Below are 25,784 nucleotides of genomic sequence, written 5' to 3' on the forward strand. Positions count from 1 at the left end.
CCAAGCCCTCACGGCCTTCCCACTGCCGCTAGAATAATGGCGGGTCTACATGCTCCACCTGCTGACGTATAAATTTTCTTTAGGTCCTGATCGGCCCTCTTAAGTAAGACGTCCTTAAATGAAATGCAGTCATCTATTGGCAGTATCATGTGCTTCGCCAATCTCATCACAGATGCATCCACCACGGGAGCATTCTCTAGTGACTTGATCTCTTCTCCTGGCAAGGGATATAACTTTGCTAAACGGTTAGACAAAGGAGGTTTTTTCTCTAATCTTTGCCACTTGTCCTTTATTACTTCCTCAATCTCTGCCAAATACGGAAAAGTGTCCTTGGACTTTTGCAGATGTTTGTAGTATCTTTTCTTCTCCCTATTTTTGGTGGCTGACTCTTCCTTTTCATCGTCCGACTCCCACTCTATAGCTTCCTTAACCGCACGGATATACGGCGGCACCAAGGCGAAGTCAAATCCACATTCAGCAGGGCTTTCCGGCGCTGGGTCATTGGCCGAAGTATGAGGCTGATCTGAAGGACGAGCAGCCGGCAGACTGGCAATATACGTGTCCATAGATTCCTGGACTGCCTTCTTAATCAACCCAGAGACATCTACTTGCGATTGAACAGGTTCTTGCGCCATCTCAGAGAAACAGTTTGCACAGACCAGTTTCCCCTGCATTACTGCGTCACTGCAGGCCCAACATGATCTCTTGTCCGTCGTCTTCCCATAATGACGATAGTCAGTAGAACGTTCTTTTCTAGGAGATCTATAATCCCCCCGGTAGGAGTAATAGTCATCGTAGTAGTCGTAATAATCATGTCTTGGAGGAGAACGACTTCTAGAGTAATGTTGTCTTGAACTGTAGTAAAAGCTTGATCCTTTCTCCCGAGGAGGGGACGACTTTCTGGTTGACTTGCCTCCCTTAGAGCTTGACCGATGTCCTCTCTTCGGGCTGAAAAACATAGTCAGAATTTTGACTATATAGACCATTGCACTCCCCGCAAAAGGTTACCTACCTGTAAAGCACCTACCTATCAATTGCTTGCTGATCTGTGGTGGGCGCATTCGAGTCCTGAGGTAAAGCTGACAAACGACAGCTAAAAAAAGACAGAACAGCAAGCACCAGACAGAGACCCTCCACTCCCTCCAATCCCTCATCACTATCAATAAACATGACTAGCACACAGCTACCAAACCACCCCCCAAATGCCATCATATATAACACAGTGGCCACAGCGAAGAGGTACCTTTCAACTGTAATGACAGCGTCCTGCTGTACATCCAGCTGTTCCTCCATGCTCTCAGAATCAGACATGCCTGCGTCTGGATAGCTGCAGGAATTCCACTGTACGCTGCAGCGATGCCGCCATAAGAGTTTTAAATAGTGACAGGGAAGGAGGCTGGCCGCCGGGCGCACTACGTGCAGCGTCTCCACCCCCGCATCGCTCCACCAATCACAGTAGCCTTGACAAACTGCCCTCACTCGATTGCAGCCAACGGGAAAGAGGGAGAGAGGAGGCAGATCCGACGGGGAAGGCGTACAGGGCGTAGCCACGCCCCCACCACGCCTCTCCTATGCGTCTCACCGCACAGAATGCTGACACGCACGCCAGACACTGCCCGAGGAGGAAAGGAAACAGGTAAAGCAGGACACTGCCCAATACAGAACCCTTTTAGGATCCCAAGCAGATATATTGGCCACCATCAACATAAATGCACTATTAGTGCACACATAGATAACGATGTCTGCACAATAATATTATAACAGCCCCCAAGACCAGCAGAACGGGGCATCCACTATGACTCTAAGTTATAAAGCACAACAAGGGACCTTCACACAGGGAGGCATATGTGTGGGGGCTGCAAGAAACAGCCAGGCAGGTGCAAAAGAAAAATTTTCTGCGAAACTGCAGCATCTGATCCTATAAAGGGGGGGGGGGGGGGGGGCAGAGAAAAAAGAGAGCGAGCACCGCCTCAAACCTCATTTAAATATTCACTGGTCCTATGGGTAAGGGGGCGGGGCCATTACCCAATGTGCTGCCATGGAGGCATTAGGAAAGAGCCCTACTCCACTGGTGATACTTCTACATCTCATTGAAGCATAATTTTTCAGTATATTACTGAACTATTCCTGCATGTGTGGAAATCTTAGGGAATTAGAGAAAAAAGTCTAACATACCCAATGCGGTATTTTACTGACCTATTACTGTTTTTTTTTTTTTTTTACTGAACAGCTCTTAGTGAATTGAAGCCTATAGGTTTTATGTCTATCAAGAAACAACAATCACTGACTCCACCCCTGCAACAATAGGCCTAACAGGGGTGTAATGTAAATTTTAATGAATTATTGGTGCAGTATATAGGAAAGATATAACTGAATGTTGCTGATGTAAAATCATTGCTGTTTTTCATCTATAAAATCTTTTTGTATAGCTATCTCTATCCCCTGTATTATCTTCACATGAATTGCCACTAGATTCCAGGGAGGGAGGATCACTAAACAGCAGGGAATTGAATGGTGGAGGGAGGGAGGACCACTAAACCCCAGGTAACTGTATAGGGGAGGGAGGACCGCTAGATACGAGGGAACTGTGTAGAGGAGGGAGGAGGCATTAGACACCAGGAACTATATAGGGGAGGGGACCACTAGACACCAGGAAAATGTATAAGAGAAGGAGGATCACTAAACACCAGGGAACTGTATAGTAGAGGGAGGACCACTAGACACTAGGGAACTGTATGGGGAGGGTGGACCGCTCGACACCAGGGAACTATATAGAGGAGGGAAGAGGCATTAGACACCAGGGAACTATATAGGGGAGGGGACCACTAGACACCAGGAAAATGTATAAGAGATGGAGGATCACTAAACAGCAGGGAACTGTATAGTAGGGGGAGGGAGGACCACTAGACACTTGGGAACTGTATAGAGGAGGCTTTAGACACCAGTGATCTATATAGGGAAGGGAGGAGGGCAACTAGACACCAGGGAACTGTATAAGGGAAAGGGGGGGGGGGGGCATTAAACACCAGAGAACTTTATAAACAAGGCAGGTGGCCACTAGACATGAGGTCGAACTGTGAATTTATCCCAGTGTTCAATTTCAGCCCGCTTTGTATTTGAGTTTGACACCCCTGCTCTAAAGTATCCATACAAAGTATATTCACTCCGTTTATTATTTTACTACATAGATTTAGTAAACGCTGGTTCACACTGCTGGCTGCCGGCGTCTAGTGCTAAGGGCTCTTTCACATCTGACAACGCGAACAGGAGCCGTTCTCCTGCACGCGTTGTCTGCCTGCGGCGTGCCGTCGGGTATCTGCGGTGCAACGCAATCAGCGGCGGTAGCTAGTAATTAAACCCGACGGAAACCGCCGGCTCACGGGTGCGTTGGAGGAAAAACTGCGCCCGGGTGCGTCGGAACCGCAACGCATCGAAACGCAGCGTCGAGTGTGAAAGGTAAAATGAAAGTCTATGGACTTTCATCTTACCTTGGTTAACGCAAACGGCTTCCGTTTGCGTTAACGCAGAAAGTCTGCCCTAATGTGAAAGAGCCCTAAATGCTTTTCTGCTACCAAACAAAAAGTGTTTAGCATCAGTTCCCAGAATTTCGTCATTGTGTTTTGTGCCCTCAGGGCAGACGGTCCAAAGTCCATCCCAGGGCCAAATTTGGCCCACCGAGACTTTTCTGTTGGCCCCCAAAGCTCTGTACAGTTCTTAATTTCATGCGGGCTGCAGGCCGTAGCTGCGGTGCCACATGCAGGGGTCACCTTGTGTCGCTGCTCTGCTTACCCCTTTGTTCGCCTATAGGTTATCAGCTACCGCAGTAGCAGCTGCCACTATGCCATCAGTAGTAACCACCACTGATGAGCAACTGCCACTGTGCTAACAGTACATGGGTTATTTCCTCTGGAAATGTTTTATTTGATGAAATGTCAGAGGCATAGTGTACCTAATGGCAATCAGCAAAAACTGTGTTTAATTTCGCTCATTCGGCCCCCTAGCTCTCTTAAAGAGAACCCGAGGTCGGTTTCAGCAATTAATATAGGACACCGAGGCACATTCTGGATGCTGTCAGCAGCCTCTGTGTCCTTATACTGTGCCCCCAGCCGCCCCCCGTGCTCTGTTGTCCCCCCTTATAAAAACCGCCACGCTAGCGACAAACTGTTTGTCGCTAGCTGGCTGTTTACATTGATGTTGCCACTCACCGCTGCTCCCCCGCCTCCTGTATAGTGCGGCTCCCCGCCTGCATCCCTTCCCTCCCCACCTATATGTAAGCTTCCTCCAATCGGCTTACAGAGGTGGGGAGGGAAGGGATGCAGGCGGGGAGCCGCAATATACAAGAGGCGGGGGAGCGGCGGTGAGTAGCAGCACCTGTGGCTGGATGGTGTAATGGTTAAGGGCTCTGCCTCTGACACAGGAGACCAGGGTTCGAATCTCGGCTCTGCCTGTTCAGTAAGCCAGCACCTATTCAGTAGGAGACCTTTGGCAAGTCTGCCTAACACTGCTACTGCCTATAGAGCGCGCCCTAGTGGCTGCTGCTCTGGCGCTTTGAGTCCGCCAGGAGAAAAGCGCAATATAAATGTTATTTGTCTTGTCTTGTCTATCAATGTAAACAGCCAGCTAACGACAAACTGTGTGTCGCTTGCGTGGCGGTTTTTATAAGGGGGCACAGCAGAGCACTGGGGGGGGGGGGGGGGGGGAGGCTGGGGGCACAGTATAAGGACACAGAGGCTGGTGATAGTATGCAGAATGTCCCTCTGTGTCCTATATTGAATGCAGAAACCCACCTCGGGTTCTCTTTAATCACTTCAGCCCTCAGTCGTTTTCACTTTATGCATCCAAGCAATGTTCACCTCCCATTCATTAGCCTATAACTTTATCACTACTTATCACAATGAACTGATCTACATCTTGTTTTTTCCGCCATCAATTAGATTTTCTTTGGGTGGTACATTTTGCTAAGAGCTACCTTACTGTAAATGCAGTGGGTTATTAGTTGAGCAAGAGGGGAGGGTTCTATGTGAGCATAGGGTTTGGTTGGGTTGCAGTTTCGGATACAGATAGGTTGAAGTCAATGGTTACGTTGCACTTTCCGATAGCTATACCTATAAGTGCAACCGGTTGTAAAATCTGATAAAGTTGCAAAAAATTTCACTACACCATACCCAGGGAATGTTTCTTCTCAGATATGCTCCATCTATCTTCAGGAGGAGGGGTGCATAGGTAGAAAAAAAACAAAAAAAACTTTGTCAAACTGTAGTCAGCGATGATTTCACAGTGTGTGTATTTACAATACAATACAATATTTGTGATATATTATTTATGATATATAGTAGTAATGATATCTAATGTTATAGTAATGATATCCCAGCTTAGTACCCGTAAGAATTTCCCAGCCCAGACCATCACTATCCGCGGTCACCACGCCTCCTCTGACCCGCGTTCAGGAGTACAACATTGTTTTTTATTTCTCGGTCTCTGTGACAGTTTGGAGTGGGCAAACTATAATAAAGGAAAGGCGGGCCATGTTATTGGCTGCCGTGCATGTCACTCCTCGTCCGGTCTCCGCCCTCTCTCTCCCTGTCTCCGCTGTGGTGACGCAGAGGCCACAGCTTGTCAGCCCCGCCCTGCTCCCGCCTACTCTCCGCTGTGGTGACGCAGGAGGCCGGCTGCTGTGCGGCTCGTATTGAACATGGCGGCGCGGGAGGAAGGGAAGAGCGGTGGGGCTGTGCTGCATTAAACTCCCGTTTATTCAATTTTAGCTAGAATTCAGCGTCTGTAAGCAATCATTGAAGCGGGCCCGAGCTCTGTGTTCTACTGGGGAACTTTGCTTCAAAACAGGTCCGGTGTCCTTCCTTATCCCAGTGCTCACGTAACTCCCTGCCGGGCCCGAGGATTCCCTGCAGCGGGTAAGAGTTCGGCCTTTCCCCGGGGGGAGGGCTCTGAGCCACCCTTGCCCCCATATGACAATCTCTTCGCCCAATCTCCAACTGTGATTCCTGCATCACTCCCACCTGTCAGATTCTGCCACCTGCTCTGCCAATTGGCCATCACCGGGGCATGGAGACTGGCACCTAGGCAAGCCTGCTGTATGTGCCCATGGGCATGCTGGACGTTGGACTTGAGTCATTGAAGGAGCCTCACCCATTCAGGCTGATTGGCCTGGGGACCTCAAACTGCACCTTGGAGCACTAGATGGTTTTGTATCTTATTTTTGATGATTGTATATAAAAGAATACCTGCATGATTTGGAAACAGAGACAGAATTGGGATAAAGTGATTCTTTTCTGCTTCAGGAGCATCACCCATCAATTTCATTGGCTGGGACGACGCTGATTGTACTCCGAGCCAGGCCATTTATTTGGATAAAGACACTGGCACAGCGAAGACTGGGTTGGCAGATGCTTTCTGCACACTTTCTGGAGCTGCACTAAAAATTGTATCTTCAGTTAAGGATTTCCTAAAGGTGGACCAAAATCAGTTGCATTGCTTACTGTAGTACAGATTGAAGTTTTCAAGGTTGTAGGTACTCTGTCGGGACACTTGCACAAAGTAAACACCAAGCTGGCTGATGTTGCTTTGTACAGCCTTTGTAGTGATGGACTGACTATTGGATACCTAAAAACCAAGTCTGTCTGCTGGAGGTGGTCGTTTATGGGACCATGATGGGGTATCGGCTGTGGAACTGGAAGGATAGTTTACAGACTGTCCCACGGTCCATTTAACCCAAGTGTGTTATGATTTGGTGATATATAGCTCCGCAGTGGAAGTTCCAGAGGTTTGGTAGCTCCCTGCAGCCTGTGGTCTGGATTAGGGATAAATTCTCCCTCGTTTCCAGTTGGAGTCATCCTTTGCCACAGCTGTCCCAGATGCCTTCAGCCTTTGCGATTTTCACCTGCCGCCCAAATTCGCACCCTTTCCAGGAGCGACATGTCTACCTGGACGAGCCGGTCAAGATTGGCCGCTCCGTGGCCCGCTGTCGGCCTGCACAGAATAATGCCACATTTGATTGCAAGGTGCTCTCCAGGAACCATGCTCTTGTTTGGTTTGATCACAAGACTGGCAAGGTAATCACTGGAATGTGGTGTGGTCAGATGTCATATACTGAAGATTTGCATAATGTTCCCATAGTCTTGTTATGACCTCTCTAGCCATGGAGAGACCTCACTAAGTGCAGTCTATTCTAGCTGTGTAGGTCAGAGACCTTTAGCTTGTCTTAGGATTGAGTAGATTCAATTTCCTAAAAATGGAAATGTATGTACTTCTGTGATGGTATAGATTTACACTCGTCACTGCTTCCACAGGGTGGAGGCCCTAGAATACATATTATTCCTGTTGTAGTAATATGTCATTGCTTCACTTTCAGCTGCGTCTTTTTAGTTTTGATAGGGACTTCGTTGGTAATTTGAACAAAAATGATTGTAGAATATTAGAACAAGTTTCATTTTGCAAAGATTACGTAGTGTGAAGGGGAGATGTGTGCATATTAATTTCCTGTTGAGCAGATAATTCATGCATGTACCGTAGTTGTGGATAGCCTCATAAGTACCTCAACACAAATATATTTGCTAGCAGGAGATAAATAAGATGAAAGGAGTACCTAGGCACACTACCAGCTTTGGGTCCTCCTGCTTGCCATCTGACCTTTTTTGGCAAGAACAGAAAGGCGGAGGTTCATCTGAGGAAGTAGCAGCCATAGGTATCTGGCTATGTTGCCTTGAGGTTGATCCTTAGGAGTACTCGGTATGTAATATATAAATGTTTCAAACATTCCTTTATACTTTATTCCAGCTTGTTTATGCATGATTCATGACTTTTCGAACCCCCAAAATGCACTGTAACAGATTCACTATGACCTATTCAAGTACCCCTCTAACATCAACCCAAGAATCCTTAGGGGCACAGAGACATTTTAAGAACCTAACAAATAGGCATACCTGTTATACAAACCAGGTAAGCTGGAAGCTGACTCATTTATATTTAACCATGCCTGCTATTTTTCAACGTATAAAGTAGGGAAGTTCCGCAACTCATTTTGGGTTTGACCATGTAATGCTTTGCCAAATTGACTGCTAGATTTTATTGAAAGTGATTTAGTGCTGAATTTTATTTTAACTCAGACTAGTAATTATTTATTTGAATGCTGCAGTAGGTAATACCAGTTAATAAAACAATTATACCCATATGATGTGTAGTATAATGTTGAGCACTCAGAATCTTTCTCTAAGGGCCCTTTTCCACTATATCCGAATATGCAGCGTCTCCCTGCACGCGGGCCGGACGGGGAAACGGTGCCTATTCAGACACTAACATGCCGTTTAAATCGCTTGCCATATTCTGTAGCACGTATTCGAATCCCTATAGCTATGCATGGCACGGGTGTAATGATTGGGCTGTGGCTTTGCAGCAGTGTGGGTGTCGTGTCCTCTTTGGAAACGGAACAGGGCTTATTCTAATAGTTGCAGAAATGCAGACAACAAACGTTGATTCCGGTGATACCTTTGATGACTAACTGTACATGGTTTATTGCAAGCTTTCGAAACGTTAAGTTTCTTCAGGCATTATACAGAACCGTACAATAAGTTTTGAATCACATCTAATAGTGGCAGCAAATAACTGTTGTAATATGATTGCTATCCAAAATTTCAATTTTATATAGGTTGGACAAGTATTAAAATCTCTTCCAGTTTTCTTGCTTTCACTGTCCCAGTTGAGGAGAATTTCCTTTACTGTCAGTCCAGACAGAAAGTGGGTCTATCAGCCTTTCAGCAACACATCATTATTATGGATTTAAAAAAGCGGACAGAAGTGCGCTAGTGTGCTCAGGCTCTAGCGGCTCTAAAGCCTCACTCACTCTGCCGAGGCAGCTGAAAACTGCTGCCTCTGCTAAGAATCTAGCTTTTGTGTACAGCAACACCCACTCTTCCGCAATGCCTTGACCAGCATGTACCTAGTGGATTGATATGGCCAATCGATTGCCACGAGCATTGTTCTCCCACCACGTGATGTCACTTCCGTGCAGTTACGTTTGCCCTCTGCTTCCCCGCAAAGCAACCACAGATCGCTAGTCTGCAGGCTCTCAACATGTCTGTACATACTCGGCCATGCAATGTTGCCCACCCATCAGAGATGGCAGTAGCAAGCTTCCAAGGATTCTAATAAATATTCACATTCTCCAAATGTAACTGGAGGTGGTCTGGAAAAAAAATTCCCCCAAAGCATTATTTTTATGACAGTTCTGTGCAGGGCTGTGGAGTCGGAGTCGTGGAGTCGGGCAATTTTGGGTGCCTGGAGTCGGAGTCGGGAAAAAATGCACCGACTCCGACTCCTAATGAATTTGTATCTGTAATTAAAATAGAAAATATGATAAAATGTTCTATTTCTCAGATAATAGGCATTAAAAATAATGTATATATACAGTAATAGCTGTGCTTAGTCCACAAAAATGAAATAAACCAATCAAAATTAGTTACTTGTGCTGCTTCAATAAAGCAGTCCCCTTATTTTTAAGGTCAGATATACATATCTGATTGTGACTGTATATATGATGTGTACACAGGAATCTCTTATATAAACTGAATAACATCTATGCTGTAAGAATAAAGCCTGATGTGTAGCTGTGTCACTAATACAGATGGTCAATGAGATGGAAATAATTCTGCACTGATGCTGATTTATGTAAATGTATGCACTCCCTTTGCTGATGAAATCAAATAATTTGATATGTTGTTAAAATTTGGTTTGGTGACTACAAATTAAAGGGTACCTGAGACGGATGAAAAGTAAAGTTTTTTTTATACATACCTGGGGCTTCCTCCAGGCCGCTTCAGGCTAATCAGTCCCTCGCTGTCCTCCACCACCCGGATCTTCTGATATGAGTCCTGGTAATTCAGCCAGTCAGCGCTGTCCAGCCGCATGCCGCTCCCACAGCCAGGAACATTCTGCACCTGTGCAATAGTGCTGCACAGGTGTAGTATGCTCCGGGCGGCGGAGTGTGTGCATGCGCACTATGCCCGACTGGCTCATGTACCTGGATTCATAGCAGAAGATCCAGGTGGTGGAGGAGGACAACGAGTGACTGATTATCCTAAAGGCGGCTGGAGGAAGCCCCAGGTGTGTATAAAACTTTAATTTCATCTGTCTCAGGTTTACTTTGTTACACAGTAGTACTATACTCTACATATGCACTCCCCACAGAGCTGCAGGGAATCCACTGAGAATGCTGTGCACATTGAACACAGAGGTGTTGTCTGTCACCCATAAACCTTGTTCAGATTGTGCATGAAGAATGTGTAATAGAGGAAGAATCTCCTCATTCCCCTGCAGAGTACCTGCACATCATTCTTACATGTACCCACAGTCACATTGCCTAGGGCCTGATAGATGTTCTTTGTTCCGGTTTGTACCTTTTACAAGTACTCTTACCAAGGACTAGTTTTAGTCTAAAGGGAATAAATATAGTAGTCTACATATCCTTCTTACTTTAGTTGTCTTGTAAAATTCCTAAGCGTTGGCAGTTAGAGACGAATTTCATGTTACATACTTTTAATCAACAAAATTGTAATATGCAAATTCGTGGAGTCGGAGTCGGTGGAATCCTAAACTGAGGAGTCGGAGTCGGTGGATTTTTGGACCGACTCCACAGCCCTGGTTCTGTGGTCATGTCAAATTTTTTTTCTTTCATGTCCTGGCTTTTTTTTTTTTTTTTTTTTTTTCCACCAGCCAGTGTGTGCTTGAGGGGAGTAAGAAATGCCTCATCATGGATCTGGATTTTAGCTTGTGGCCTGGGACCCACTACCAGTGCTTTTCTAAGTGCGTTTGATTTGAAAAGCTGCTGCTAATGTAATGCTATGTGTGTATTACCACTTGATGGATGGGATTTTTTTTTAAATTCCCCCATAGCATTATATTAGCAAGAGCTGTTCAAATCACAAGTGCTTAGAGAAGCACAACAAGTGGGTCCCAGGCCTGAAAGTGAATCTGAACTGTAGCCAGTTGAAACTATGATCCTTGTGTTCTGTAAAATTTTGCCGGGTCACTGTTTAGTGTTTACAAACCAAGGATCTGCTTTAGGGCCCGTTTCCACTACCGCGAATCTGCATGCGTTTCCTGCATACAGATTCGCACAGCCAATACAAGTGGATGGGCCTGTTTCCACTTGTCAGTTTTCCTGAGCGTTTTTCTGCGCAGGATTTTTCTGCACGGCAGAGCCCTCAGAATTCGCCTGCGTGTGGAATGCATGCGAATCGCCGCTAATGTATTTAATAGGGAAATCGCCTGCGGCTTTGGTATGCAAATTTTCATGGAAAAATTTTTTTGCATACAACCGCATGCGAAATTCGCATCCGCATGCAAATTTTTACCGCGGCGATTCGCACCGCACAAGTGGAAACGGGCCCTTAGCCATGCTTCCTTTGTGACGTTACGCTGAGTTGCTAATAAAGTTTCGCAAGTGCTTAATAGTGTAGCAGGTGTAAAGCTAATAGTTCACCACAAGCCTCCAGTACTCGCCTCTGCTGCATTTCCTAAACCTGGAGTGGGCAGCCTTCTCCTCTGCCATGCACACATCCTCCCTTTTGAGCTAGGACTCAGTGAGGCTGTCTTGTTTTGGTGGTCCTGTCATGTAGAATTTGAATGACACACCACCCTAGCATTACTCTGTGGGAGCTAGGATTTCCAGAATGACATAACAGTTGACATCCAAAGTGGATTAGGAGCTCCTGGCAGAAGAAGGAAGTTTCACTCCCCACTATATCAGGAAATAGAACAGCAAGAGTGGTGATAATGGCTACTGCCTGGTGAACCCCATGCAATTTCCTGTCAGATCGAATCAATCATTTGCCCACAGGTCCAGTCAGGTTTCCGATCGATTTTGGACAGGTGTAATTGGAAAATCGATTATAAACCTGATTTGGTCTGTTGGGAAATTATCAGTTTGACCCGTCGATCTGATGTGTAATTGCATGATTTGTGCCAGGCATTATTTTGAATTAGGGGTAAAATGGTTGGTATAGTGAATAATGCTTTCCAGCACTGGAGTCCCACGTTCAAATCTGAGCCAGGGATATGAGGTGCATGGAGTTTGTATGTTCACCCTGTACTTGCTTGCATTCTGGGTATTGGGGTTTTCTCCCATATCCCAAAAACATACGAAAGGCCTGGTGCACACCAGAGGAGTTTTTCTGAGCGTTTTGAGTTTTTAAATCTGCTGCTAATGTTATCCTATGTGTCTGTGCACACTGGAGCAATGAGGTTTTGTAAAAAAAAAAAAACCCATAGCATTATGTTGGGAAGAACTTTTGATACCTCTAGCGTTTGGGCGTTAGAGGATTCAGAAGCTCTTCCCAACGTAATGCTATGGTTTTTTTTTTACAAAACCTCATTGCTCCAGTGTGCACAGACACATAGGATAACATTAGCAGCAGAATTAAAAACTCAAAACGCTCAGAAAAACTCCTCCGGTGTGCACCAGGTCAAAGAGTTTATTTTACGTGCACATGCATACATGCCACAGAGCAAGGCTAGGATAATGGTAAGGATTGGATTGTGAGTTATTTTTGAAAAAAAAATAATGTACAGAAGCATGTGTTAATGGTCCTTGCAAGAGCTAAGGCTAGCAGCATTTTAGTGCTGTAGCCAGGCAGCTTGGTAAGTAGGGATTCCTAGAAAGCGGCCTTGCCCTAAGTCTGTTCAGATTTGCTTTAACCCTCTCCACTCGTATGTCCCGCTATGCGGGACATCCCTGCAGCGGCGGTTTGCGGCTCATCGGGACCGCCATAAACCGCCGATCACTGTGCGCCAGTTTGTGGGCATGTAATACTACATGCCGACACACATGATGCCCCCCAGCCACCAACCGGAAATCCGCGATTTTCCATGCCAGGAAGTGACATTTACATTTAAATGTCACTTCAGTTTCCTAGCTTTTTTTTTTTTTTTAATAAAAAATAGCTGCTTATTCTTTTCAGCAGATTCTATGATGATTCCTTGCAGATTACTTTGCCGATTTAGGGAATCAATGGAATCCTATGGAATGGACTGGGGGAGGGTGTAAATAGTAGCCAGTATTTCATTGCTAATCAGCCCAAACGAAATACCAATGATTGCATTGTGTGTGTAGGGACAGTAAGACCCCGGGTGGCAGGCATAAAACCACCTATTATTGCGAAACTTGCTCACACAGGCCTGAATTACACCCAGGAAACTGTGTTTTTCAATTTACCATACCTTGGCTTTCTCCTCTGCTTTCAGCCAATAGAAGATGTCAAACTGTTCAAATAAGGTATCGAAATAAACGTTGTGTTCTTTAACCACTTAAGGACCAGGGTATTTTCTTCTGATCGGTGCTGCGTGGACTCTACAGCCCGCAGCACCGATCAGGAAATAGCCAGGGCGATCAGACCCCCCCCCCTTTTTTTCCCCACTAGGGGGATGTCCTGCTGGGGGGGTCTGATCACCGCCGGCTACCCGCACTTTCCGAGTTCCGTCCTGCGCCTGATAGGATAGGCTTCTGCCTATCAGATGCCGGCGATCCCCAGCCAATCAGAGGCCAGGGATCGCCGATCTACGTCACGGCGCTGCTGCGCAGCAGCGCCATGTGATGTAAACAGCGGGGATTTCTTCCCCGGATGTTTACATTATGCGTGCGAGCCCCGATCGGCGGCTCGCACACTGTTCACGGAGACAGTCTCCGTGAACTGGCATGGAAAGGCCGCTCGATCGAGCGGCCGTTTCCATGCTATACCACTAACGACCCGCCGACGCCTATCGGCGTTAGGCGGTCATTAAGTGGTTAAAATAAGATATACCATGTTACTGTGTTATGCTGGGGATACACGGTACGTTTCCTGTACCGTGTATCGACCAGCTGATCCGGCCAGCTGATAATATTCAGCTGGCCCGATCAAGCCGCTCAACCCGCGCCCGCTCGATCCCCGCCGGCGGACAATGGCAGGCGCTGATATAGAAACGCCGGCGGGGACGAGCGGGGACGCGACGGGAGTCGATCCGGCGGCTAATCGGCCGCCGGATCGACTCGTGTATGTTAAAATGGGAGAGTGTAAGAGGGAGAGCGCATTTCCTTAAAAAAAAAAACTCCAAGCAGAAACCATTTCCTTTAGGAAAGAACTCCGAGTGGAAAGGGTTAAGGCAATTGCATATTGATTCAAGCTTTCCAATGAGCCACAATGGGGAGTTGCTCTTTTGACCTTCTCCTTTGTTGTTTCTGCAGCTATATAGTTTTTATACCAAAGTATGTAGGATGAGAAAGAACTTTGACTCATGGCCGGGTTACTTAATGTTTGTATCCTGAGATGGTGCCCAGGTTGCCTCAGCCCTTCTTTGTTTGGTTTGTGTTGTAACTGGTGAGTGAGTTTCTACCATGGTGACCATTCTCTTATGCTAGATGGAGATCTACAGTGATGTGAAAAACTATTTGCCCCCTTCCTGATTTCTTATTCTTTTGCATGTTAGTCACACTTAAATGTTTCTGCTCATAAAAAAACGTTAACTATTAGTCAAAGATAACATAATTGAACACCAAAATGCAGTTTTTAAATTATGGTTTTTATTTAGTGAAAAAAACCCTCCAAATCTACATGGCCCTGTGTGAAAAAGTGATTGCCCCCCTTGTTAAAAAATAACTTAACTGTGGTTTATCACACCTGAGTTCAATTTCTGTAGTCACCGCAAGGCCTGATTACTGCCACACCTGTTTCAATTAAGAAATCACTTAAATAGGAGCTATCTGACACAGAGAAGTAGACCAAAAGCACCTCAAAAGCTAGACGCCATGCCAAGATCCAAAGAAATTCAGTAACAAATGAGAGCAAAAGTAATTGAGATCTATCAGTCTGGTAAAGGTTATAAAGCCATTTCTAAAGCTTTGGGACTCCAGCGAACCACAGTGAGAGCCATTATCCACAAATGGCAAAAACATGGAACAGTGATGAACCTTCCCAGGAGTGGCCGGCCGACCAAAATTACCCCAAAAGCGCAGAGAAAACTCATCCGAGAGGCCACAAAAGACCCCAGGACAACATCTAAAGAACTGCAGGCCTCACTTGCCTCAATTAAGGTCAGTGTTCACGACTCCACCATAAGAAAGAGACTGGGCAAAAACGGCCTGCATGGCAAATATCCAAGGCGCAAACCACTTTTAAGCAAAAAAGAATATTAAGGCTCGTCTCATTTTTGCTAAAAAACATCTCAATGATTGCCAAGACTTTTGGGAAAATGCCTTGTGGACCGACGAGACAAAAGTTGAACTTTTTGGAAGGTGCGTGTCCCGTTACATTTGGCGTAAATGTAACACAGCATTTCAGCAAAAGATCATACCAACAGTAAAATATGGTGGGGGTAGTGTGATGGTCTGGGGTTGTTTTGCTGCTTCAGGACCTGGAAGGCTTGCTGTGATAGATGGAACCATGAATTCTACTGTCTGCCAAAAATCCTGAAGGAGAATGTCTGGCCATCTGTTCGCCAACTCAAGCGATCTTGGGTGCTGCAGCAGGACAATGACCCAAAACACACCAGCAAATCCACCTCTGGCTGAAGAAAAACAAAATGAAGACTTTGGAGTGGCCTAGTCAAAGTCCTGACCTGAATCATATTGAGATGTTGTGGCATGGCCTTAAAAAGGCGGTTCATGCTAGAAAACCCTCAAATAAAGCTGAATTACAACAATTCTGCAAAGATGAGTGGGCCAAAATTCCTCCAGAGCGCTGTAAAAAAACTCATTGCAAGTTATCGCAAACGCTTGATTGCAGTTATTGCTGCTAAGGGTGGCCCAACCAGTTATTAGGTTCAGGGGGCAATTTTTTTCACACAGGGCCATGTAGGTTTTGAGTTTTTTTTTTTTCTCACTAAATAATAAAAACCATTTAAAACTGCATTTTGTGTTCAATTATGTTATCTTTGACTAATAGTTAACGTTTTTTGATGAGCAGGATCATTTAAGTGTGACAAACATGCAAAAGAATAGGAAATCAGGAAGGGGGCAAATAGTTTTTCACATCACTGTAAGTACTGTGCTCACTGGTGGTTTTCTTAACGCTAATTATTAGACGTTTAGCTAAAATCAACATTGTTCATAAATTACAATTCTTACCCTCATGCACTGGATTGACATGCAGTGCTATGCATGAATTAAAGCTAGGTACTTTCATTAAACTTCTGACCTCTTAAATTATCACAAAAAAACTGATTCTGTAACATCTGACCCCTAAATGGTTTCTAAATAACTGCTTTAGGTAATGGTGTGCTTAGTGATCCATGTATATAAACACTCGTACTGCACTGTTGGGTGGCATCTACCATACTATGAAGAGCAGCAGGTGGCCTAAAGGTGGCTACACACTATACAATTTTAAACTATCTGTTCAATTCTAGAATAGCAATCAATTTTTCAAACTGATTTGTAACAATTCAAAAATTTGACCATTGTACTACACACCTCTGTTCAATTGTTCCCCAATCTTGAATACAATAATTGAAAGCTCAGAAAAAATTGGCATTATATGTCAACTGACAATCCATCACACAATTCTTAATAAAGTTGACCTGAAATTTCTGACATGACCAATCTCCAAAAACCGCGAAATTGAATCGGATTTATAGATCGACAACAAAAAACTCGATTTTTCTGAACTGATCGAAATTATCAAATTGGTGAAAAATTGGATCTTATGGTGTGTGGCCACCTTTAGGCTTAGTTCACACATAAATCTTTACATATCCGGTCTAGTCCTCTTCTGTCAGTTTTGAGTTAGTTTCCTATCAGTTCTACCTGACAGGATTGAAACTGTACACTTTTTATGTGCACACACCCATTGAAAACTGACAGGACTGGACACCTTTTATGTGTGAACCCCAGGTCTGTGGAGTTGGTCCAAAAATCATCCGACGACTCCGTTTGACACCTGAATCCAGGTATCCAAAAATTGCTGTGACTCCACAGTGCGGGTGAATCCATTCTTTCACAATGAGGAATACAGTAGCTAGTGGCTGAAAAAATCCAGCATTGTCAGTTGCAGAAGATTAGAGATTGCATTAGTCAACTACAATTTTGTATTTTTGCAAGGTTTAAAATGAAATCCCACTTTAGTTAAATGGCAATGGGAATATATTCATATTTTTTTTTCCATCTTTAATGCTAGGGACACACAATTTTTTTTCGGTCGATTTTGATCGTTTTTTGATTTGTTTTTCCGCTCGATTCTCTTAACTTATCAACTTCCATTCACTTCTGTGAGCATTCGACCAGAAAAAACGATGGAAAATATCAGACCTGATGTAAATTATCTATCGAACCATCTATCTAACAAAAAATTGTATGGTGTGTACCTAGCATAATTTTGCAGCAAAATATGAACTGAACTTCTTTGCTAGCTTTGAATCTGTACCGCCTTTGCAGTACATTTACAGGGAACAACAATTAACTTACTGTATGTCATTAACACCCATTCTATTCTAGTGATTGACTGCAAATTGTTACGCCCCGGCTTTTTTTTTTTTTTCCCAAGAAAAAGTTACCTTTTAATTTTAATGAGGAGATTTTATACTGCAAGGGTTGTTAAAATGGAGTTGGTCAACAATACCTCTAAGTATTGAAGTTCTTTTCTTAGAAACAAATCTGTAATTATTAAAGTATAGTTTTAGCCTTGTCATTAAATTGGTGTCACAAAGTGTGCCTTCATTCTGTTTTTCAAAACGCTAAACCTATTCTTAGCATTATTCATCACAAAGAAGGCAGAATAACCTTATGTCACTTGTAATGTCGGTGTGCCCTCTACTTGCTGGGAATTCTCTCTCCTTATTAGAGGGTTCAGTTTAATGTTTTTTCACATTCAAGTCAATTGACAATTCATGAATGGCAAGTAACCTTTTTGTTTTTCTACTTTTTTATGTTAAAGTGAACCTAAAGTCAAATGAAAAAACGAGATTTACTCACCTGGGGCTTCCCCCAGCCCCCTGCAGCCGATCGGTGCCCTCGCAGCCCCACTCAGATGCTCCTGCGCCCGCCGGCGAACACTTCCGGTTTGGCCGTCAGGCATGGGAACGCGAGTGATTCTTCGCGTTCCCAGCCTGTATTAGCAGCATAGGGGGGCGATATACAGGCTGGGAACGCGAAGAATCACTCGCGTTCCCATGCCTGTCGGCCGGTGACGGCCAAACCTGAAGTGTACGCCGGCGGGCGCAGGAGCATCTGAGTGGGGCTGCGAGGGCACCGATCGGCTGCAGGGGGCTGAGGGAAGCCCCAGGTGAGTAAATCTCGTTTTTTTCATTTGACTTTAGGTTCACTTTAAAGTCAATCTAAGAAAGTTGCATAGAATATTACAAAGTTACTGAAATGGCAATTGCTGACGTTAATTTTAAAAATGCTTTGTCCAATTCTGATCACTTATTCATTTGCTGCACATGGGGAGAGACTGTAAGCTCGTTTAACCTCCCTGGCGGTATGATTTTTAGTGTCTAAAAGCAGTGTAATTTTTCACGCTTTTTAGACACGAAGGCCTGGGGCACACCAGAGGAGTTTTTCTGAGCGTTTTGAGTTTTTAAATCTGCTGCTAAGGTTATCCTATGTGTCTGTGCACACTGGAGCAATGAGGTTTTGTAAAAAAACCCATAGCATTACATTGGGAAGTGCTTTTAGAGGTTTCAAAAGCTCTTCCCAATGTAATGCTATGGGGTTTTTTACAAAACCTCATTGCTCCAGTGTGCACAGACACATAGGATAACATTAGCAGCAGATTTAAAAACTTAAACCGCTCAGAAAAACTCCTCTGGTGTGCACCAGGCCTAAAAGAGATCTGCGTCAGCCCCTCCACTTACCTCCCCAGGATTCAGTGTTGTACCCCTACAGTGAGATCGCAGTCTGTTAACCTCCCTAGCGGTATGGACAGAAATGTCCGTTCAAAAAAACATGCTGTGAACAGTATAAACATGCATACACATCAATACTCTCCTGCACTGTATACTAGACCCTTGCTTGACACATTTTGGCAAGTTACAGGAAAAAAAAGTTTTAAAAATAAATTTTATCACTGTTTGCACAGAAATCCTGGGGAAATTGAACGCTGGGAAGGTTAACAAACGGCAATCTCATCCCAGGGTTCCAAAACCTCAGAGGACCGGAAGAAAAATGACTGCCAGCGTCTGGATCCCGGGGAAGGTGAGTTAAAACGACCACTGTGCTGCACTGTCTTTGCATACCTCATGGTGCCTACCCAGAGTCATGCTCGGGATTACAGATTATGGCTTCTTTTTTCTACCCCAAGCCTGACTTGGGGTTACCACCAAGGAGCTTAAGAGATGATGGGTTTCAATGAAGCAAAAACTTTAAAGAAGAGGTTATTTTCCTCTGGGAGCTGCATTTGTTTCTGAATCGGTCGCGGCACCTGTGCTATGTGCGACTATAAGGAGTGTGGACGTGTGCTGCTGTAAACTCGCACCGGTATGTGATTCGCACTGCAAGCTTATTGACAAAGCTTTTAACAGCTCAAGTTGTGTACAGGTAAACACTGTGGATTCTACAGTCTTGGAAACAGGCCCTTAAGGTGGCCATACACTGGTCGATGTGCCATTAGATCGACCAGCTGACAGATCCCTATCTGATCGAATCTGATCAGATAGGGATCGTATGGCTGCCTTTACTGCAAACAGATTGTGAATCGATTTCAGCCTGAAACCGATCACAATCTGTTCAGCTGCTCCTGCCGCCTGTCCCCCCCCCCCCCCCCGTATACATTACCTGAGGCTGGCTCCCGGGCATCTTCTCCGCACTGCACCGCACCGCTGTTCTTGCTCCATCCCGGCGCTTCCTGTGTTACTCCGTGACCAGGAAGTTCAAATAGAGCGCCCTCTATTTCAACTTCCTGGTCACCGGAGTGACACAGGAAGTATAAGCGTACACTGGGACATGCGGAAATGCGGTGCAGCGAGGAGAAGAGGACCCCGGAGCCAGCTTCAGGTAATGTATACATGCTCGGATCGGGCCCGAATCGTACGCCGCAAGCGACGCGCTCCTACCGCCGGGCGATCGAGGGTAATTTCCCGCACGGCGCGATCGACGGTCCGATCCGATTTCGGGAGGGAATCGGATCGGCGGGTGCGTTTAGCGCAAGCGATTGGCAGCAGATCCGATCCCAGGATCGGATCTGCTGTCGAAACGGCCGTGAATCGAGCCAGTGTATGGCCTGCTTTAGACTTCAGTCTCAATGTAAACATCAAACCCAATGAAAGTATAGTAAATATAAGGACATTCCAGTCAATGTTTTGACATTTTATCGAATGTCATGGGTCTCACCCATTAGTTCCTTATTGCATTGAGCAAAGGGGCAATAGAAAGCAGTGGTATGTGATTGATGTTGCCAAAGACTAAATGATCTAATCTCTCATGGAACCTTATTGATAAGGAATGGTGCATTGTTAGCAGCAGTATTTCTGAAACAAAAGGTTTTATAACCTTTTTTTCACCGAGCACTGAAATTATATTATTCAGTAACTGCTTTTATTGTACATATTGTAAGTTTGGAATACCAGTATATTAAAATGGAGCTAAAGATGGCCATACACTGGTCTACATGGCCTATAGATAGATCCCTCTCGGATCATTATCTCATCAGAGATGTATCATGACCGCATTACTATCTTAGCTGTACTAGGCCGTTTCCACGACACTCAGTTGCACAAAAATGCCCTTATATGGGTTAGTAAAGTTAGGCCTCTGTTCCAGGAGCTGCTGAATGGTGCGCTTGCCAGGAAGTTCATCCTACCAGCCATAAGCACCATGAATTGCAGCTGAATGGCAGTATGTAACACCATGCATGTCAACATTTGACATGCGGTGGCAAAAATCATGACTTGTTGCATCTGAGGACTGTAACTGCCGTGCTCAACTGTAACGCCATAGGGGAGGGGGGGGGGGATTTTCCACTACCCCTGCTAAGTGCTAGCGAGCGCCCAGCCAGTGAACAGGAGCAGCTTCAGTCTCCTGTGCAAAAAAGGACTAAAATTGAAGGCATTTTTATACTACAAGCGATTCTGATTTTGATGCAGTTTTAAATGCCCTTCCGATTATTGATGTGATAAAAGTCCTGCATGCTGTTTTTTTTTTTTTCTGCATTTTTTTTTCTTTCATTGCTAGCATCCAGTGAAAATCGCCGACATGCAAATGGGAACTGCGATTTGCAGTGTAAAACATGCCTGAAAACAACTTATTTTTGCCCTGCTATCCCTAGATATCTGTATTCCAGGGTTTTCAGCTGAAAAGAAATCTGTCCGTCCCACTCATAGGTTGAGCAGCAGTTATCCTATTGTAAATGGATGTCATATGACTGTGGTTTGGGATCAGTTTTCAATCTCACAGCTGAGGTCCCCTGCTGTCTTGGGTCATCAAATCCCAGAAGACATGAGATGTCTGCAATCTCTATAATACATGCAACTGTGCACAGAGTCATCTCACAGATGGCCTCATTTATGAACTGTCTGGCAGGAAGAGTCTGCATTTCTCTCCTAGCAACCATTCGGCGTCTTCCTTGCATGATCTTACCAGCCACAAGAAAGGAGAATGCTAAATCATCTCTAGTAATGAAATTCACTTGGCTCACTGAAGCAGCATGCATACTTTCATTGGTAATTGTATGTTTATTGAGGTCAGCATATGAACATACATGGCCCTGTGATTCGTTTTTTTATTTATGGAGAAGAAAAAAAACGTTGTGATGCTCTAAGAAAAACTTGACGGATACATTGAAACCCCGCCCCCATTTCTTGGCTGACAATGGGCTAGTATATAAACAGATTTTCACTTAAATTATCATTAATCGTGACGTACAGTATCACACTCTGCAATGTTTGTGGTTCCTGTTTAAGCTAGCAATACATGCATCGATCGATCGATCGAATATGCCGGTTATCTATGATGCAATGTTATGCATCAATTGTAATTTAGATCGATTTGCAGCAAAAAATCTATACAAATTATGATTGGAAGGTGAATTTCAATCTGGCGTGGCTGTAGATCGACCGCTTGTAGCATTGCACTGTATCGAACCAATCAATGCTGCAGTTTGATTTGTGTGCAGTGTATGGTGGGATTCAGTCCCACTCTAATTAGATTTACATCAGAAATGGACTGCTCTGTTAGCCACACTGGATGACAATCTAAATGTGTATGACCATCTTTAGCAAGCAGAATTGGTCTGTTCTCCTCTCACACTGTTTGCCGCTTTCTGCAGAAAGGAATGAAACTGTGAAGCTTGTATTCTCTTGTAAGTGCTTCTCCTCTAAAGGAGGCCCCACACAATACAATAAAATGATCCAATTTTACAGCAATTCGATAAAAACGATCAGATCTCCCGAAACAATCAAACCTTTTTTTTTTTTTTCATTCGACTGAAAAATCTGATCGGATTTCCCGTTTTCTATTTTTATCGATCCGGAATGCCAGATATTTTTCTTCAATCTTTCTAAAGATTGTATGGTGTGTGTTTGTCTATTAATATACACACCCTAGCAATTTTGTCAGTTTCCAATCATTTTTATCATAATTGGGGAAAGAATGAACACACGTGTGGTACATTGTAACATTTCAAAAATATGACCAATCAGTCAGAAAAATTGATTGCAATTCTTAAATTGAACAGATGTTTAAAAAAATGTTTGGTGTGTGGGGCCACCTTAAGATTCTCACTCTACTTGCATAGTTAATATGCTGCCAGCCACACCCTGAGAGACAGATCATATTATGTTCCTTATCATTACACCACTGATTATGATTATTGAAGTACTGTTCTATGCTCACCATTAAAACAGAAATGTGTCTTATCTACTAAGATTTTTTTTTATCTTCTGGTCGGAACAACGGGAAATGTGTGTTTGCAAATATTACCTGAATTTCATACATTTAATATGTAGCAAAAGTTGCACGCCAAGCTTTGGTCATATCAGACCATAGCAAGGGTTATGGAAATGTTAATGAACTGGTGGCTGTATGATTCAGTCTCTAAAATATAAGTCTTCACTGATTAATTTAGATGGTTAAGAGCTGTGTCATAAGAGGGTGGGTTGGTGCTGCTAGTCCTTGCTACAGAGATACTAAGCAGCAGCTACGGTACTAATGTTTTCAAATGCAGTTCCTAATGCTGCATACTCACCTGAAGATTTCTTGCTAAGCTCTGTCACCCAAGGGATCGAATCCCGATTCCTGCCAGGAAAAGGGGCAGCCACGACATCGTACATATGCGTTGTGGCTGCTCTGTTGGCAGGGATCGATATCATCACATCGCATATGTAGCTGTGCGGAAGGGCAGAGGGACGAGTGTGTGCGACGGATCGGTGAGAATAGCATCATGCGGTGCTCAGGCATCGCTAACGATCTGACATGACAGGTCTATAGAGATTGTGTGGCAACTGTACCCATCCGCCTTTATCGGAACAATTTGTTTTTTATCAGTCATTACCAGCGATTTTGTTCCATGGGTATGGGTCTTGGATTATGGCAAACCACAACTAGCTGCTGGTAGTCTAGCCTGTCAGGGTTTTAGCATCTGCATTGGGTAACATTTAGGGCCCTTTTCCACTAAGTATGAACTCGAAATGCAAATGTTTGCATTAAAAATTAAACTGATGGCCTTGATGTACAGATAACTTTCTCCTGTCCTGAGTCCTTACTGCTTTTCAGGTTGCCTCTCCCAATTAAGACATTTAAAAAATCCCTTATTAGGCAAATTTTAGTGGCAGCTAGATTTACTATTCCCAAGTTTTGGAAATATGATAAAGCGCTTACTATCGCTAATTGGTTAACTGAGATGCAATATATTGAAGCTACGGAAACCATTGTTCAGGAATCACATAGCAGACTACTCAATCATCAAAATAGTTGTTTGATGTGGGCAATCTTATAGGAATCTGATGATGGGAAGGCAATTCTGGGGCAGTAGGAGGGGTTCTGGAGTAAAATGGCTTTCTAATGCTGGAGAAACACGGTACGTTTCTGTGCCGTGTATCGAGCAGCTGATCCAGCCAGTTGATAATATTCAGCTAGTCCGATCACGCTGCTCGACCCCCGCCCGCTCGATCCCCACTGGCGGACAATGGCAGGGAATCGAGCAGCTGATAAGGAGCGCCGGCGGGGACGAGCGGTAATCGATCCGCGCAGATGAGCGCGCACGCGGCGGGAGTCGATCTGGCGGCTAATCGGCTGCCGGATCGACCCGTGTATTCCCAGCATCATGCCTAGAACACACCATACAATTTTCTGTTAGATTTTTTTCTGTTAGATTTTCTGTAATATTTTCTGTAATTAGATTTTCTGTAAAGTACTGGCAGAGACTGGTGCATTGTCTTCTGGTTATCTCCTGCTGAGTAGAACTATGCCTAATTGCTAGGCAGATAGATGGTTAGATAATTTCCAACATGTTGGAAATTATCTGGCAAGTAAATCTAACAGAAAATTGTATGGTGTGTACTAGGCATTATGCTGGGCATACACTATAATTGCTTTAGGCCACAGGTGTCAAACTCACGGCCAAGAGGGCCAGATCCATGCCAGTGTTTAGGATGGCCTGAAAAAGAGAGGAATGTGTTCAACCTGATGGATCACACCTTTCCTGATTCAGACCCATCAATTCGTTTGAGCTGTATCAAAAATGTGTGAGGACCTTAGTGGACCCAAATTAAAATTACAAGATTTCAGAAATAAAATCTATTTTCTAAATTAGAATGATAAATAGCAGCCTTTTTTCAGCTGTATGATGACAAATATAAAATATTTTACAGTTATTGGAGGAACCCCTCCCTTCCTTGCATATTGCAGGACAGAATCCGGTAAACTGGTGGATCAGATAAAAAAATAAAGCAAAACACAGGCTCCTACTGATGATGTGACAGGGGAGGTGATCTCAGCTTGTGTGATATTTCACATAGACTATGCCCCTGTGAGGGAGGGTAGCTGATGACACACACCCATGACCTAAAACCTCCTACTAAGCTCAGAAGTAGTGGCTGCCACCTGTATAACCCTAGTTATGAAAAGAAAAGGGTGAAAAGCATGCACTGCAAGATAGGCTTAAAGTCAATGGGTACCACATTAAAAATAAAAAAGTCCGATACTCACCTAAGGAGAGGGAAGGCTCGGTCCTAATGAGCCTTCCCTCTCCTCTCCCGGTGCTGCGCTGGCTCCCCCGTTCGCGTCCGCCGCCGCAGGGACTTCGGAGGTCCTCGGGCTTCCGAAGAAAAGCCATTCCATACTACGCACGCGCATGAGTAGTATGGAGCGGCCCGTCTTCGGGAGCCCGAGTGCTCCCCAAGGCTTCTGAAAGCTCCCTTCGGCATGCGGAAGTGGCAGTATTTGACCGAACTGGTCGAATACTGCCACGGGGGATTCTGCGCGGGACCGTGCACCGGGAGAGGAGAGGGAAGGCTCATTAGGACCGAGCCTTCCCTCTCCTTAGGTGAGTATCGGACTTTTTTTTTAATTTTTTAAATGGTAAACACTCACTTTAAGGGGTGTTTATTTATCTTTGTACCGGTATGTGTCAGAGTGGTGCAACTAAATATTTTGAATTAAAAAAATGTTTGGTTTGGGTCCGCTTTAACCCTCAAAGGACCGGTTTGACATCCCTGCTCTAGGCCCTGTTCTTGATGGTTCAAGTTAATGTTACCCTTTAGGCACTGGTTCCAACTCAATTTCAAAGGGAACCTAAACTGAGGACATGTATTTTTCCTTTTAAAATAATACCAGTTGCCTGACTCTCCTGCTGATCCTGTGTCTCTAATACTTT

General features: G+C 44.5%; 1 protein-coding gene across 3 annotated transcripts in view; it reads left to right on the forward strand.

Moving 5' to 3' along the window:
* The first annotated feature begins 5,636 nt into the window (after nt 1-5,636).
* The window catches only part of SLMAP (sarcolemma associated protein), a 238,908-nt gene continuing 218,760 nt past the window's right edge, over nt 5,637-25,784 (forward strand). For all 3 annotated transcript variants that reach the window (XM_068253726.1, XM_068253727.1, XM_068253728.1), the window contains exon 1: nt 5,637-7,067. In XM_068253726.1, the coding sequence (XP_068109827.1) occupies nt 6,870-7,067 (198 nt within the window). In that variant the 5' untranslated portion in view covers nt 5,637-6,869. The remainder of the gene's footprint in view (nt 7,068-25,784) is intronic.

The sequence above is a fragment of the Hyperolius riggenbachi genome, chromosome 9 (genome assembly GCF_040937935.1).
Source record: "Hyperolius riggenbachi isolate aHypRig1 chromosome 9, aHypRig1.pri, whole genome shotgun sequence".
Lineage (NCBI taxonomy): Eukaryota > Metazoa > Chordata > Amphibia > Anura > Hyperoliidae > Hyperolius > Hyperolius riggenbachi.